General features: G+C 39.9%; 1 protein-coding gene across 1 annotated transcript; it reads right to left on the bottom strand.

The window, feature by feature from the left end:
- On the bottom strand, positions 1–12,336 carry LOC115773669 (mRNA-decapping enzyme 1B-like). The gene is given in 11 exon segments (XM_030720527.1): positions 1–1,779; positions 1,954–2,021; positions 2,024–2,150; positions 2,317–2,543; positions 2,769–3,507; positions 4,364–4,462; positions 4,603–4,744; positions 4,860–4,926; positions 10,446–10,573; positions 11,498–11,538; positions 11,936–12,336. Coding segments are annotated over 11 exon segments (1,875 nt in total). The 5' UTR covers positions 12,095–12,336; the 3' UTR covers positions 1–1,701.
- Between the last annotated feature and the right edge of the window lie 266 nt (positions 12,337–12,602).

Below are 12,602 nucleotides of genomic sequence, written 5' to 3'. Positions count from 1 at the left end.
ATATATTCCAGTTTATGTAACAAAAAAATATCCCAGCCAAAAGGAATAAAATTTAACCTGTAGAAAAACTTTAATTAACATTTCAATGTTTCCTATTCTGTTTACAGAAACATCACAGATGACATCTTTTGAATTAAAACAGCATCTGAACATATGTTGCAGAATTTTGAACTTTACATTTCGATATACCTTTAAATACATGCTGGGTATTTGTACAAATTTTCTTCTTGAGTACAAAAATATGGAATAAAATCTTTTTTTTTTTTTTTTCCTGAAAGATATTCTCTGCCTTTGTTGCTGCTGATGTGTCTGTCTGGTAGCTACTGTCCAGGCTGGCTATATATGAGTTTAACACACAAGCTGATCACCAACTGAAAACCACGACTCTGAAAAAAAATTAAACGATTTAAGTACTGAATGACGATCAACTGAATGAAAAATATCACTTTATATGGCAAATAAAGTTTAACAGTATTGTGCAAATACATTTTCCTTTTAAATTTTATGCTTAATTTCCACCAGGACTTAGAACGGACCTGAACAAGTTAACCGTGCTATGGTTGGATATGTTACATTTACATTTTTTCCCTACCTGATTAACCAAAATTAATCAGGTAGGGACTGGACTGGACCTCCTTTTGTTTATTTAGAACCATGTATCAGCTTAGGTGATATTTAATTGTGTTAAAACCTTCTGAAATCCCTTTACATAAAATGAGCAAAAATGTCTTACTATATTATGTAAACCAATCACCATTATGCCACTTCATAAAAACACAAGTACACCTCCAAACTAGCGCTCTGTGAGGTAGTGCAGGCTGTCAGGCTCCTGTAATTTCCTTGTTTTTTCAAGTGTGACTTATATTGTCATTTTCCTACTTCAAATTGATTATCATATTCAGAAGAGAACGAGTGAGACTAGCAGAGTTCTTGTTATGTTAAAAAGTGCTGTAAAAGTAAACCGTTTACTCTTCTTCACAACTGAAAAGCAATTACAGGATAAAGTTATTCTGCAGGCTCACTCATCCTCTTCAACATGCACCAGCTGACAACATTTAGTTAACTAAAATGCCAACGCAGATATTTATCACTGCTAATGTCTGTTAAAAAAGGACCGAAACAAAAATCAACATGACAAGGTGCTTAAATAACAGATGTTATGCCTTTAGTAAGTAAAATAATAACAGCTTAAAATATTTGAGCATGTCCTTCAGCACTAGATTTTAGACTAGGAAGACTTTGTTAAAGGCTAGTAGGCTGGCTGGTGCTAGACAACTGATTGAAAGGAAAAAATAAAAACTGCTACACTTAATGGAAAAGAAACAGATTACTATTACAATTGAACATCTTGGAAAACTGTAAGTGCAGCATGCTTTGATGTAACTGAGATCAAAAAGCTGAGGTCCAAAGTAAAATCTGTATCTACAGACTGAAATTAAATTTTTCAAACATGGGAAAAGTTGTTTCTAGTCTGGAAAACCAAAAGGTATTATTTGTTATAACCATTGTGCAACAAGACACTTAGCTTGAAGCGAACAGAGTCCGATTTGCTGATGAAACAGTGCAGAGGAGATACGGCTTGTGTGTGTGTGAGAGAGATTTGGAGGAACTGGTGCACCCATATTAGGTGTAAGAACTAGCTTCCAGTAGTGTGTGTGTGTGTGTGTGTGTGTGTGTGTGTAAAGAGGGCATGAAGAGGCATCAATACTTGCTGCTGGAGTCCTTAGCAAAGCGGCTGACATATGCTTCATAAATGGAGTCCAGGAATGAGCTGTCAGTCTGAAACACACAAGCAAACAGCTTCACACTAAATTCTTGAGTGTATGTATGTTTAGCCCTGCTTTTTCTCTCAGCTAACAAAATGTGGGTCAGATTTGGGTCCAGCATAAACACAACAACTGGACAGCATGCATTATGACATCATTATAGATCACGGACTTTAAGGAATATTACCTGTATCAGATGCAGCAGTGTGGCTTGAAGCTGACTTCTGGAAAGGATTCTAGCCTCCTCTTGCAGGGGGGTCTTGGCACAGTTAAGGGTGTGTGGCAGCTCTCCTGACCAACTGCTGACAACCCACTGCTTGACTTTGTCTGGATGAATACACTGGGAGAAAGGAGCAGAGTTGGGGCCACAGTGGCTGGTATCCTCTGGGAGAAAATCACATGCACAGACATGGACAGTTGATAGTACCTTTGCAACTATCATGCTACTAATCTGACTCCACTTTTCCATAACAAAAAGACTAGTATTTGTTATTTTCTCAGTTTCTATAACTGATGAAGTAAACTTATAACCGTGTACACTGGGCTTTACCTGTAACTGCAGTGCCGCTTTATGAGCTGCAGTGCCTGCAGTTGGGTTTGGGACAGTGGCTAAAGCTGAGCCTGCACCCTGACTTTGAGCAGGCCCCAAGAATCGAGGAGCCAGTCCTGGACAGATTCGAGGCAGGAGATTAGAAGCCAGGCTTTGCTCCTGCTGGACCAACTGGAGCTTTTGGAGGAGCTCATGAGGTGACACCATACCTGGCATCTGAGACAGTCCTGACAAGAAAGCACAAGGTTACCAAGTAAGAACCAGAAATAAGAAATGCTAAAATCACAATAAACAAACCACTGAGAATGTTGCCACTTTCTGTGACTGGCATTATTATAACGAAGTCAGCTGAGATTTGTAGCACCATCAATCTAATAATTATAAAAATGTGTATGTGGCACACTGATCCAGTACAAGGTTATTGAACAATGAAAGTATAAAAGCCTTCCCACCTGTTCCCTGTGCGGTTGAAGCTGTTTGGCTGTTCTGCATTTCAGGTTGAGAATTGGACAGGCTGAAAAACAGCTGCTGGCTTTGTTGCGCTTGAAGGTGAGCGCATGATGCAGAATCCACTAGTACAGGCTGGGAGGAGAGATGAGGGTTAGAGCAACACTTAGGGGCAGCAGAGGAGAAAGAGGTTGTGGGTGGAGGAGGGGGCTGGGTTTGGAAAAGTCTCTTGATTGGGTCAGGTTGAAGCTGATGCGGGTGATGGTGGTGTGGCTGCTGATGGTGATAAAGATGATGGTGATGGGGGTGATGCTCCAGCAGCACCCCGTTGTCACACAGCCGGTTCTCGGGGGACTCGGATACTGTCTGCAGCACCCCACCAACACTACCGACACCTCTCTGTCCCTGCATGAGCTTTGCGATGGCCGGGCAGTGCTGCGGTTGGTTAGGCTGCAGCTGGTGAGAATTAGTGGGACTTTGCAGCAAGCCAGAAACAGCATTTCCTCCATCTTGCCCAACCACAGCCTTGATACCTCCATCAGAGGCCACATTTCTGCCAGAATTCACAGTATCATCGTAGGTGAGTGTGCGAGCTACAGGCGGGCGAGATTCATTTCCTGTTGATGATCCCATTGGTGAAGCATTCACAAGAGGGACAGAGTCAGGTTTAGATGAGCGATGCTGATGCTGAGAGCCAAACAGAGTAGCCAAAGAAAGAGGCTTGGGCTCAGCACCTTCATTGTCCTGAATGAGAGAAACACAGTAAAGTAAGACAGATGACGACAGGTAAGCACAAGCAGAAACAAAAGACCTGTTGGACCAGAGAGCTCCACTGTGAAATGCTTTACTTGTACAATATGTGATATCTTGGCACACAAAGTAATTTGGCTGTACATGTAGGTCAACCATTGTTGAGCTGATAGTTTTTTTTATTTTTTTACAAATTTGTAAAAAATAAAAAGGTAAAAAACTGAAAATCTCTCTGGAACATTTTGTAGACCTTTGCCTAATGACTACTCTCCCAAGTTTCAGAAGAGTCAGCTTATGAATAAGGGAGGAGTAGTGATCAAAGTGAGTAAACATCAATCTACAGTGTTTCTTGAAAATTTGTTTAAAAAAAAAAAAAAAAAAAAAAATTAAACATGAATTTACTGTGTACCTTTAAAATTTCAAAAAGTGGTTTAAAAAAAAATTGAAGTTTTTTTTAGAACTTTGCACATTGTATACTCATACCATGTTTCAAGAGTCAGCACAGGAATAAGGGAGGAGTAGGATTAAAGTTAAACACTGATGTACAGTATTTCTGGAACATTTCAAAAATTCATTAAAAAAAAAAAGAAAAATTGAAAATCTGTCTCCCACATTTTGTAGCGCCTTACCCAAAGATTATTTGTGCTAAGTTTCTGAAGATTTGAAATATAAATGATGGAGGAGCAGTGAATTTAGCAAAAAGTTGATGGACAACAGATAGCTTCAACAGAAAGCTAAACAAATATGGAAGAAAAATGATTACAACCTGGCGCATGAAAAATTGGATTTTAATTCGATTAATAAAGAATAAAAAGCAACTTTAGACTGAAAGTGGAACAGGGTGTTCTACCTGAGTGTTTGGTTTAACGGGTATTGGTTTAATCAGGTTGGGGTTTCCACTTAGAACGCCTCTACCACCAATCTCCTTTGGCTCTGAGGTTGACTTTTCCTAAGAGAGAAGCATAGAAAGCACAGGAGAGACATATGAAGAAAAATACATAAATAAATGAATAAATAAAACCAGTCTTTTATAAACTGATAAAAAAATGCACTACTGTAAGTGACTGAGGATCCTAGAAAATACCATACCTTATCATACTCTGTGCGGGCTTTGGTTAACATCTGGATGATGTCCACTCCCTTTACTTCACCTTCTCCTCCTCCCCCTACTCCTCCTCGGGATAACCAACCACCGTGGGACTGAGCCAGGACCTGCTCCTGTTGGGTCAGACTGCACACAGGAATAAAACAGTCCTGTCAAGCTTTAGCAGCTGGACCATAATTCAGTCATTGTTAAGCAAACCAAATCTAGTTTTGAAGATAATATTAAGATTACAGTTACTTACGTCTTCATCCCCTGGGCAATGCGTCGACAGTCCTCCTTATCATAGAACCAAATCCCATGGATTACCACTGGGAAGAAGACAAGGGGGTTTGAGATGCAGAGAGAGACAAAGTTGAACTTTTGAAGACATTACATTAACAAAAATCCAGCAAATTGTTTGCAGCAATGACCCGGTCAATGCTGACAATCCAGTTAGCTTGGTGAAATAATAAAACTGTCTGTTCAGTCCAGGTCAGCAGACGACAAAATGAGCTTCTCGACCTGCCATTCTCCTACAATTGAATGAATGTGTAGCCATGCTGGAGCACAATTTTGCTGCTATGACATCAGTGCAGACCTAACAGATAGATAAACCATTTATTATTAGCCCTGGTGGGTATAACCCCAGGGTTTAAAAAGAGTCATTTCCCAGCCAAGCCAATGGGAACAGAAGCCAGCTTTGTGATTATACCACGAAACATGGATGGTCCCCCAGGAGTCTCTTCATCTACGTAAACATGGTCAACAAGGGGGGAGAAAGACACAGTTGCAGAGTTTTGTAAATGGGATGCACTACTTTTCAAAAGTGATTCATTTTACTGTTTATGTTTGTCCTTTCTCTTGAAAGAGCCATCGTTGTTGCATAAACATTCAATTACAGTCACTGAGGAAGAAAGACTTGACATTTTCCCTGGAAAAAAGAAATTTGGGAGCAAGAAAGAAAAAGGGTGATGTACTAAGGAAACCCAGATCCTGAAGTCATTGAACTTTTACCTTCATCAACCTGCACAGATGTTTATAACAAGACACTTATCAAATGAGAACAGACTTGAGCAAGTGCTCATTGCCAGCTGTATTCAAAGTGCTACTCTGCTCAAGACAGCAGGACGTCTGTAAGTTATAAAGTGGATGTTGAGAGAAGATCCCAATCCCGAAAAGAGGCAAAGAGTAAAAGAGTTAGAGAGTAAAATAAGGACAGAGAAAAACCTATGAATAACACAAGGATTTTAAAGTGCAAAAAAAAGAAAAGAAAAAGAGAGCGAGGGAGATCAGGGAGTAAAGGTGGGGTCTATATCATGAGTTGGATAGTACTATTATGTAATTCAGTTGAAGAAAACACACATTCCCACACAGACAAACATGAACAAAAATACACACCCACTTGGCTACAAAGAGGGCTGGGTAAGGCATGGAGGTCAAAGTGGATGAGGGGAACAGACAGAGAAGGGAGGCAGAGACACATACGTACACAGAGAGTTCAGTTGAGCCTGGGAAAATAAGCCCAGGACCAAATAAGTAACTGCAGTGGGAGGCTGACTGGTGGAGCCAGAGCCACTTAGTGCTCACTGGGGATGAGACTATTCAACAGAGACTAAGAGAGACACGGTGAAAGTCAGACAGCTGGAAAACGGAGGAAAAATGACCAAGATGGATGGGAAACAAAAAGTGAAGTGCGTTATAGGGGAGATCATTAAACATATCAAAAGAGAAACATGTCAATGAATACTAAAAAGAACCTGTGACATTTCAGACACAAGACACTCCATTTTGGCCAGCATGCCGCTCTCTCTCAGTGTCACAGAAAGAGCAAAGAAGATAAGATAAAAGATGTGCACAGTGTTTTTAAAATAGAAGATTTCCACAGCTCCAGTAGGACCTGTAAAAACTCTCTAAATCAACAAGATAGGAAAGAGAGAGCAAGCGAGAGATACGCAGAGAGGGAGAGGAAAGTGGTTGTGGCCATAAGGTTACAATTTCAAGAGGGAGCTCCACTCGACACTGGACATTGAAAGAGAAAGACAGGGATGTTTGAAATATATGCCTCGAGCAAAGAACCAAGCCACCTCGACTGGGAACTCCACTGAACGACCATGTGGAATGACGACTTCAGCAGGACTACAACTTAAGCTTGAGACTGCTATCAGGAGGAGTGACAGCTTCAAAAACCACCACAGACACAGGCTGTCCATTATAGTTTGAACAAAATATATTGGAAACCCAGCAAAGCCTGTAAGTAATTCATAACTTAAGCTGTGTGGTCCTTTGAAACCCTCTGTGCCTATGATATAACAGCCCATCAAAGAGCACCAGCCTCTAGAAACTCCTGAAGAGGACACGTTTAAGGACTTTTTTTTGTTTAATGAAACAGGACTTTACTGGAGTTTTGTTATTTATGAAAAGCAACCCTGAAAGCTGACATTCCAGTTACTCTGCTACTTTGGTAGAGTCATAACTGCAGACATATTTACAAGCAGCAGTGCTGAACAGATGGATTTGGTATACTTTCACTGAAGTATGAGATCACCTTTGTGAAGAAAGTTCATGCTGTCAGTCATGAGGAAGAGTATTAATAACCCTTTGCCTGCATTTAGTTTCCTGGAGGTTTGTCAGGAATTACGTGCTCCTGAAGTAAAACACACTGATGCTTGGAATGACTGGTGCATGAGAAAACATTTGGGGAAATTGGAGGAGGAGTAAATATTGACATTTTCAGCTACTGAAAGTCTCATCCACCACTTCTGTCACACCTTCCTCTTGAGACTAACTGTAAGAACATTCAAATTGCTCTTTTGCATCTGAAGCCTAGTTCTAATAAAGTACTACCACAACTGCTGGGAAACCTGTATATGCGGAACCTGATGCTTACACAGCACCATCAGTAGAGCTTTCCTTCTAAAGAATAAGAATAAGAAGGAAAAAAGAAAAAAAGAAGTGGAGAATCACATTTGGCATCTTTTGGCCAGATAAATAATTACCGGCACTACATATTATTATCAGTTCTGAGCAACTTTTAAGTTGTGGAGAGACTGAAAGGGATACTATCATCATCATCATCATCAGACTGAGACTACCGAGAGACCATGCTGAGAGGCCTGTTTCAGAGGAAACCTAAACATGAGAGGCTGCAGGAAGAACCTGAAGTCAGATTTAAGGATTGCTGGTGTCAGAGAGAGACCTGGGGTATCGATACATCCCACCTGGAGGTAAGACTCTCCATATATCCACTGATATAGAGAAGACTGAAGACTTTAGTTTTCCGAAGACAAATCTAGGACATTTGACAAGTGGGCTACACATCAGTGAAGCTCAAATCAGCATCAGTGTTAGACTGTCAGAGGAAACCATCATTAACAGTGTTAAGCGCTGATAACAGGGGTGGGAAACACAGTGTAGGATGATGCACGTGATCTTTTGGCATCACAATACAGCAATTCTGTGATACACTGGAAGTCTACATTAAAATACTACATTACATAAAAATATCTGTGTAACTGAAGAGAAAAAAGTTAAAAGGCAAAAAGTAGTGAGGGTGTATTATCATGATTTCATTTTAATAGTACATCAATTCATTTTATTAGGCCACTGATGTGCTTCCACCCACTGCGTGTTAATTTCTTCTTCTGCACCACAAGTCCGTTAACTTCTGTTCGCTTAATCCTCATTCATTTGTTAAACTCAGCAACAAAAAGGCATTAAGGTTTGACTCTGGTAAGTCAAATTTGTTGGGGAGTCCATTTAGGAAGCTTTAAAAAAAAAATGCAGATTTTGTCATCAGTGTGCTAATAATGTATTGCAAGAGAAAATAAAGAAAATAAGAAATATTGTTGTATTGATAATACAGCAATATTGATAATATTCATAATTCACACTAACCCAAAATTTGCAAAATTAGCCAAACAACTCTATGAGAATAATAGCGCAACTAAATACGACTGTAGACGCTAGAAAGGAATTTAAACTGCCCTGTTTTGAATCCTGTGGACTGGGATGTTTGCCTGGATAAATAATGCCTTGCTCAGGGCAAATTTCTCCTCCCTAAATATTGCCCTGTTCTTTGGGATATCGCCATGCTTTATTTTTAGCACTGGTTGCCACTTTGTGCCAACGGTCATTCCAGGAAGTTACAGCAGCGCTGAGAGCAACATGTTTGTCTAATGATAAGATTCCACGACCCGTCCATACAGAGGTCGCAATGCGTTAGGACTGGCAGCATTACCAGCCGTTTATGATGCAGACAATGAAAAAGCATTTACAGTGAGCTAAGTTTTTTCCCTGTTTATGTAGTTTTCGGGAAAGACACCACACAGGCAACACCATCCTGGAAACGCTCAGTGAATATTGGCTTACTTATGCTGAACTTTGAATGTTCCATCGAGCATCTGAGGTGCAGTTTGTCTGGATGTTATAATACTATTGTTTATTTCTGTTATCATTTCAGTCTTTTGCATAGCTCCTTTTTTGGGTGTTATTATCTTATTCAATCACCGTAATCAAATAGAGTCATTAGGGTTGACCATTAGGTTTGCTATGTAACCACCCACTCTGAGTCACATCACTCCTCCCATTATTCCTTTTCATCAGAGGAAACTATCATTAACTGTGTTTTGATTACTAGTTTTATGTGCCGTTAAAGTTCTTTCCTTCCACGGATAAGCGTGTTAGCTCACTTAAAATTTATTCTCCATTACTGATGCTCTGACCACAGGCCAGCGCTATCACAGATCATCTTTAATGTACCCCAAGTGCATTTAAGGCTGATGTAAAAGGTGTAATGAGGTCACTGAGCAAAGTTTATGCCAGACACATTATTTCTCTGAGCCTTCAGTACGTTTAATAATGGCTATGTGTCAGTAAGAAAAACGAAGCACTACAGTAAGGGGATCAAAGCAGGCACAAGGAATTCACTGGTATCTAAACACAGCATTCCACCTGCCATTTACTGAGCCTGACAGAGGGAGACCGAGGCAGGGAGGGAGGTCTGTGTGTGCCAGCAACTTCTGAGTGAGTGTGTGTATGTGTGTGTTTAGATTATCAGTGACAGTTGCTGCGTATCTAATCTCCACTGGCTGATTTTGTAGTGCTGTCAGACTCTTGTCCCACAGGCACACTCAACAATGTGTTTGTGTATGTGAGAGCCATATGTAGGTCTCGGAGTCAGCCTGATAAAATTCAGTAGAGTACCTTAGCTTAGTTCCTTATATGGAATTACTAGTTTCTGCTTAAATGAAGTGCATGCTGCACGCTTTGGGCACTCTTATCATGTCATCATCTTTTAGCTAACTTCCTCCCTGTGGATATAGATGAACTTGCCATTTTTTGGTGTAAACATTTCAAAAGATATAGGCAAAAAAATTGAAGTGAGAAAAAGTTTTTGAACTGTGTGATCATCAGCAATTTAGGTAAAATACTTAACTTTCCCTTTTGTGTGATGGTGAAACATTGGCAGTAAGACAGCACAGTTGACATGACATTAAATTACTGCAATGTATTCAGTCAGTTACTTAAAATATGTAGGTAGTACTTGTAGTAAGTGATTTAGTTACAGTCTAATACTAAGCAACTGCCTATCCTCTTACCCTTTGTTCTCACTGTAAATATACAGTAAGATAAAGTCAAAGTGTAAAGATGTGACTCTGGTGCTAATAATAGACTTTCATGTCAATCATCAGAAGCTATAAAACTGGTAATGTGGTATATGCCTTACATTATATATACTGTAATTAATGCCAAATTTTTGATACCTTCAGTGTCAGAATTCTGTGTGTGTGTGTGTGTGTGTGTGTGTGTGTGTGTGTGTGTGAGCGCATCTATGTGTCTTTCTCCTTACATCGTGCATTGCGGTAAAGCAGGAATGGATCCTGGAGCTGGAAGTCCAGGTCTTTGGTGATTGGCTCTGTTAGATTCTCCATGCTGAGTCGGTTCATGATGGTAAAGCCATGCCTGGGAGACGCCAGCCTGAAATTCACACACAATGGAAATATTCTCAGCTTCTGTGCAGTCCTGAGAAAAACTAAGCGTGTCCCATGATTCAACAGCTTGTAGAACCGCCTAATTAGAAGCAATCATTTTCTGTATTGCTTCATCAGTCTCTCATATCGCTGTGGAGAAATTTTGGCCCACTCTTCTATACAATGCTGCTTCATTTCATTGAGGTTTGTGGGCATTCATTTATGCACAGCTCTTTCAAGGTCCCGCTACAGTATTTCAATTGTGCTGAGGACTGGACTTTTGACTGGGCCATTGCAACAGTTTAATTCTTTCCTTTTTCAGTCATTCTGTTGTAGATTGCTGCTGTGCTTGGAATCATTGTTTGTTGCATGACTCAATTTGGTCGAGCTTTAGCTGTTGGACAGATGGCCTCACATTTAACTTTAGAATACTTTGGCATACAAAGAACTTCACGATCAACTCAATGATGGCAATGTGCCCAGGTCTGTGGCTGCAAAATAAGCCCAAATCGTCACCCCTCTGCCACTGTGCTTGACAGTTGATATGAGGTGTTTGTGCTGATATGCTGTGTTTGGTTTCACCAAAACTGGCGCTGTGCATTATGGCCAAGCAACTACATTTTTGTCACATCTGTCCAAAGGACAGTGGCCCAGCAGTTTTGTAAACCTAAGTCATGCTGCCATGTTCTTTTAAAAAGAGGTTTTCTCCTGGCAACCCTTCCAAACAAGCCATACTTGCTCAAAAATCTCAATTCAGTTACGCAATGTCCTCTTCATACCAATTCTACACAGTTTTCAGTAAATTATTATTTTTTTAATCACAAATGGCAGGATTTGACTTGCAAAAATAGGAAAATATTACAAATGAAGCAAGACTATTTATAAAAATGTTAACATTCAGATATCATGGGACATACCAGAATGTCATTACCTTGTATATATAAAAAGAGTACCTTCCACTTCTGTCTTCTCCTGAAAACCAAAAAAAGGCAACAAAATTAATTAAACCAACTCCATGTGATTACTGCTCTTTGTTGATATTAACTTGTGCAACTGCACGCCAAACTCGCTCTGTAACTCTTCATTCCGTAAGAAATGTGCTGTTTTGACTTTTTGTTGGTTACCAAAAAGAAAAAGTCAAAACACGTTTAAGGGAAGCAGGAATCTTTAAATATAGTGCTATGGGTCATATTAAATAGGAATAAGGGAACAAAGTATTTAATATGATTATTTTTTTTTATGGAAAATAATCGTTAACAACCACAGTCGCTTACTCATAAGCTGAGTTGGTTTCAATCAGTACTGTCAAAGCGCGCCGAACGGGCAGTGGCAAAGCTAAGTTAGCACGTTCACCAAACTTAAGGCTTACCCACTCATTTGTCCTGTTGTTATAAGTATATAGGGCAACTTGGCTCGCCACGTCCAAAATGTTATTGATGTATGGGTCTTGTCGCTGCAAAGCAGCCAGACTTATGTCCAGTCCTTTAGCGGCAAGGGAGCTACTGCTACCTGCAGAAGTCGCTGTCATTGTTTCCTATGGAGATGCTAGCTTTTCAACTAGCTTTAGCGGCTAAGAAGAGCTAAAATCCAAACAAACAGCAAGGAAAAATTCGTTAAATCGGTGGCTGCACAGTAGCCTATTTTTCGAATTAAAACGTGACAATTAAAAAACTAAATCAAGCGTTCCCCAAGCTCTAACTGCTACGAGTAAGTTTGAAAACGGCCATATTTCACCACTAAGATTGTAAACAACGTAGACGAGAGTAGCTGCGCGGCAGTTAGCGATGTCAGACATATCAATCAACTTCGAGAAATCGATGGCAATGTGCCGCTGCCAACTGCAGGAAATTTTCTTAATTTTATTCAAACCATTCATGACAATATCAAGAGAAAGTTTAATATGCACATTAGGATATGTGGATGTAGGCTACATTAATTTAATCATATTTCAGTAATTACATGACTACTGACGTCAGATGAGGTAATGTTATTTCCATAGGCTTTATTAATTTATTTGTCTGTATATAATAATTATA

Source organism: Archocentrus centrarchus, chromosome 23, assembly GCF_007364275.1.
Source record: "Archocentrus centrarchus isolate MPI-CPG fArcCen1 chromosome 23, fArcCen1, whole genome shotgun sequence".
NCBI lineage: Eukaryota > Metazoa > Chordata > Actinopteri > Cichliformes > Cichlidae > Archocentrus > Archocentrus centrarchus.
This window is presented reverse-complemented; position numbering and strand designations above follow the sequence as displayed.